Genomic DNA, 3,198 nt, shown 5'->3' on the forward strand with positions numbered 1-3,198 from the left:
ATCCATAACATATCATCCCATTTTCTGCAGGTTGTTTTTCAGATAATAAATGAATAAAAAGTCAAATACCTTGGCTAACTCCTCTTCTATAGTAGTCCTTGACTTACAGTCATTTGTTTAGTGACTGTTCAAAGTTCAATGGCACTGGAAAAAAGTGACTTATGACCATTTTTCATACTTGCAACCATTGCAGCATCTCCACGGCCATGTGATCAAAATTAAGAATGCTTGCCAACTGGCTCGTATTTATTACAGTTGCAGAGTCTTGGGGTCATTTATTTTTAGTCTGCCAAAAGATCTGTAAGTACAGCACAAAAGTGTGAACTATATAGAATATGTTACCTTGCTAATCCAGCTATCTCAGTTTCATGGATTTACAAATCTTTTCAAAACCAAGTTATTTCAAAATGGAAACATCCATGGACTGCTTGGACCAGGCCTAGAGCTTAGCTGAACTACAGGACAGTTATAGATTTTACTGTTGCTTTGAGCTGCATACTGTTGTTTAAGATGAACAACCATGTAAATATTTTAAATAAATAAATAAAATACACAAACACACATATACACACAAATACACAATGCCTCTTAAAGTTGCCTCGAACTTCAAGATAGGCAGCATATAAATATAAGTTATAGAGATGATAGATAGATAGATAGATAGATAGATACATACATACATACATAGATAGATTCATAGATAGATAGATAGATAGATAGATAGATAGATAGATAGATAGATACATAGATAGATAGATAGATGATAGATAGATAGATATAGAGATAGAGATAGATAGATAGATAGATAGATAGATAGAAAGATAGATGATAGATAGATACTGTAGCTATAGAATAGCCATTCAAACAGTGTTTCTGTGCTTAATAAATACAACCTCTACATGAGCAAAAAAAAGCACCCCAAAACGTTTGATTTACTGTATTATTTTTCCCCATACAGCCTCTCTTGACATGGGGCTCAGTGATGGGTTGCCCCTGGTTCAAACTGGTTCTATAGAACTGGTAGTAAAACCTGCAGGAGGCTCCACCCACCAATCCCAATGTCATCAAGAAGCTTCTGTGCACACAGCCGGGCCCTTTGCAAACTGGCAGTAAAGATAAGTAGAACCCACCCCTGATGGGGCTGTTTTGTCTTAGAACATAAAAAATAATGTAAATACATTTTTGATGTTATTATGGCAATGGAGAAAGAGGGGAAGCAAAAGGTGGTTTTTCACTTATTTAAAAATATATGTAGTTGGTTGGGGAATATGTATTCCCAGATAGTAATAATTGTACCAGTGAATTCCAAAAGGAATGAAGATCAGCTCACTGCTCTACTAGCTTGTACCAAAGTGGAATTACATCCTCTTAGCATGAAGATTGAAAAGACCAAAGTACAATGCAAAGCATTAGTAAGTCAGAAGGCAACTTCTTCCTGAAAGGTAATTGCTCATTTAAAACTTCTGTCTGCTTACAAGAAAGAAAGCAATTTGATGAACAAAATAGTTTTGTATGTCTATTTTGTTATCTTTTCACATTTAGCACAAAGGCTTTTTTATAGAATTGGTGATAAGAATGATGATAAAATGAACAGAAAGCCTTTCTTAAAATAATATTTAAGATTGTATCAAATCTATGCAGAGTAGGATTGGATTATTGTGTCTCTTGTAAATACACAACAGTGTTATTTTAAGAATTTGCATCTTCTGCTCTTTACCAATAATCAGAGTTTCTTTTCTTCTCCTTGTCTTCCTTGTTCTTCTCCCTTTCTTGAATTTCAAATCAGATACATACTGAGAAGAATAAAAATATAGAACACCACATTGGAGAGTCTGTTGAAAACTTTTTAATCCTGTCAGAATTGGCTTTATGAAGGAAATCTCTTCAGATTAAAAAAAAAAACATTGAAAGGTATATGAAATTTTTATTTATTTAATTCATCACAGTTTATGCCAATATTTAGCTTACTCAGCTGCTTTTAGCATCACATACCATATCTAATCAGCATTCTTGGATGGAGGACAAAAACAAAATACATTGTAAAGAGAAAGGCAATACTGAGGTTTTACATTGGGTGAAAATATGAAACACAAAAGACACGTAGCATACATTATACTACAATACTCAATATAATCTAGAGTAAACTGTAATCCTTAAATTAATATGTATCTTTATTGGATGTCTATCATTATCTTTGCTTACTATATAATTAATTAATCATTAATTATATTTTTGACAGAGTCTATGTTTTCTAAATCCTCTGGGCTAGAAAATCAAACTGGAATAACAGACTTTATCCTGTTGGGACTCTCCAATAATCCACGGATACAAGATTTTCTCTTGTTCGTGTTCATGATCATTTTTTTGGTTACCATTCTAGGAAATGTAGCTGTTATATTAGTGATCAATTCTGAAGGTCACTTTCATACACCCATGTTCCTCTTTCTCAGACATTTAGCTTTTGTTGACATCTGCTATACCTCAGTCACTGTTCCCAAGATGTTGGCAAACTTCCTAATGAAGCAGAAAATAATTTCCTGGGAAGGATGTATTTCACAGATCTTCTTCCTTTTGCAAATAGCTTGTACAGAAAGTTTTATTCTCTCAGCAATGGGTTACGACCGATATGTGGCTATATGTGACCCCCTACAGTACAGCAGATACTTGACAAGAGAGATATGCAATAAAATGGTGGGTACAGCTTGGCTCCTGGGATTCTTTTTTGCTATAGTGAATGTGCTACCTTTGCTAAATCTCCACTTCTGCAGCAACAATATAATACAACACTATACTTGTGAGATTCCTTCCCTCTTGGCATTGTCTTGCACAGATACTCTTACTAATTACATCATTCTTCTTATATCCGTGTTGGTAGTCAGTCTTCTCTCCTTTCTTATCACTCTAGTCTCTTACATTTATATTATTTCTACCATCCTGAAAATTAATTCAGCAGAAGGGAGGCAAAAGGCTTTCTCTACATGCAGTTCCCATCTTATTGTGGTGTGTTTATATTATTTTACAGGTTTGACTTGTTATATGAAGCCAAGTCCAAAATCCCTCATAGATCTGGACAATATACTGTCTATTCAGTATAGCATTTTAACTCCTATGTTAAACCCCATCATATATAGCCTGAAAAACAAAGAGATCTTATCTGGTGCAGAGAAACTCTTTAGAAAGCACAGACCCAGTCTTTAA

The 3,198-nt window shown here is 34.2% G+C and overlaps 1 protein-coding gene across 1 annotated transcript; it reads left to right on the top strand.

Moving 5' to 3' along the window:
• The first annotated feature begins 2,035 nt into the window (after positions 1–2,035).
• On the top strand, positions 2,036–3,198 carry LOC132712400 (olfactory receptor 5BS1-like). The gene has a single exon (XM_087893625.1). It carries the CDS (start codon positions 2,245–2,247, stop codon positions 3,196–3,198), a length of 954 nt encoding a protein of 317 aa, XP_087749751.1. The 5' UTR covers positions 2,036–2,244.

Source organism: Pantherophis guttatus, chromosome 4 (genome assembly GCF_059756535.1).
Source record: "Pantherophis guttatus breed Tessera chromosome 4, ASM5975653v1, whole genome shotgun sequence".
Classification (NCBI taxonomy): Eukaryota; Metazoa; Chordata; class Lepidosauria; order Squamata; family Colubridae; genus Pantherophis; species Pantherophis guttatus.

What these genes read in the sequence shown, in the direction of transcription:
- LOC132712400 (XM_087893625.1), top strand. Translation starts at nt 2,245, where the DNA reads ATGTTTTCTAAATCCTCTGGGCTAGAAAATCAAACTGGAATAACAGAC.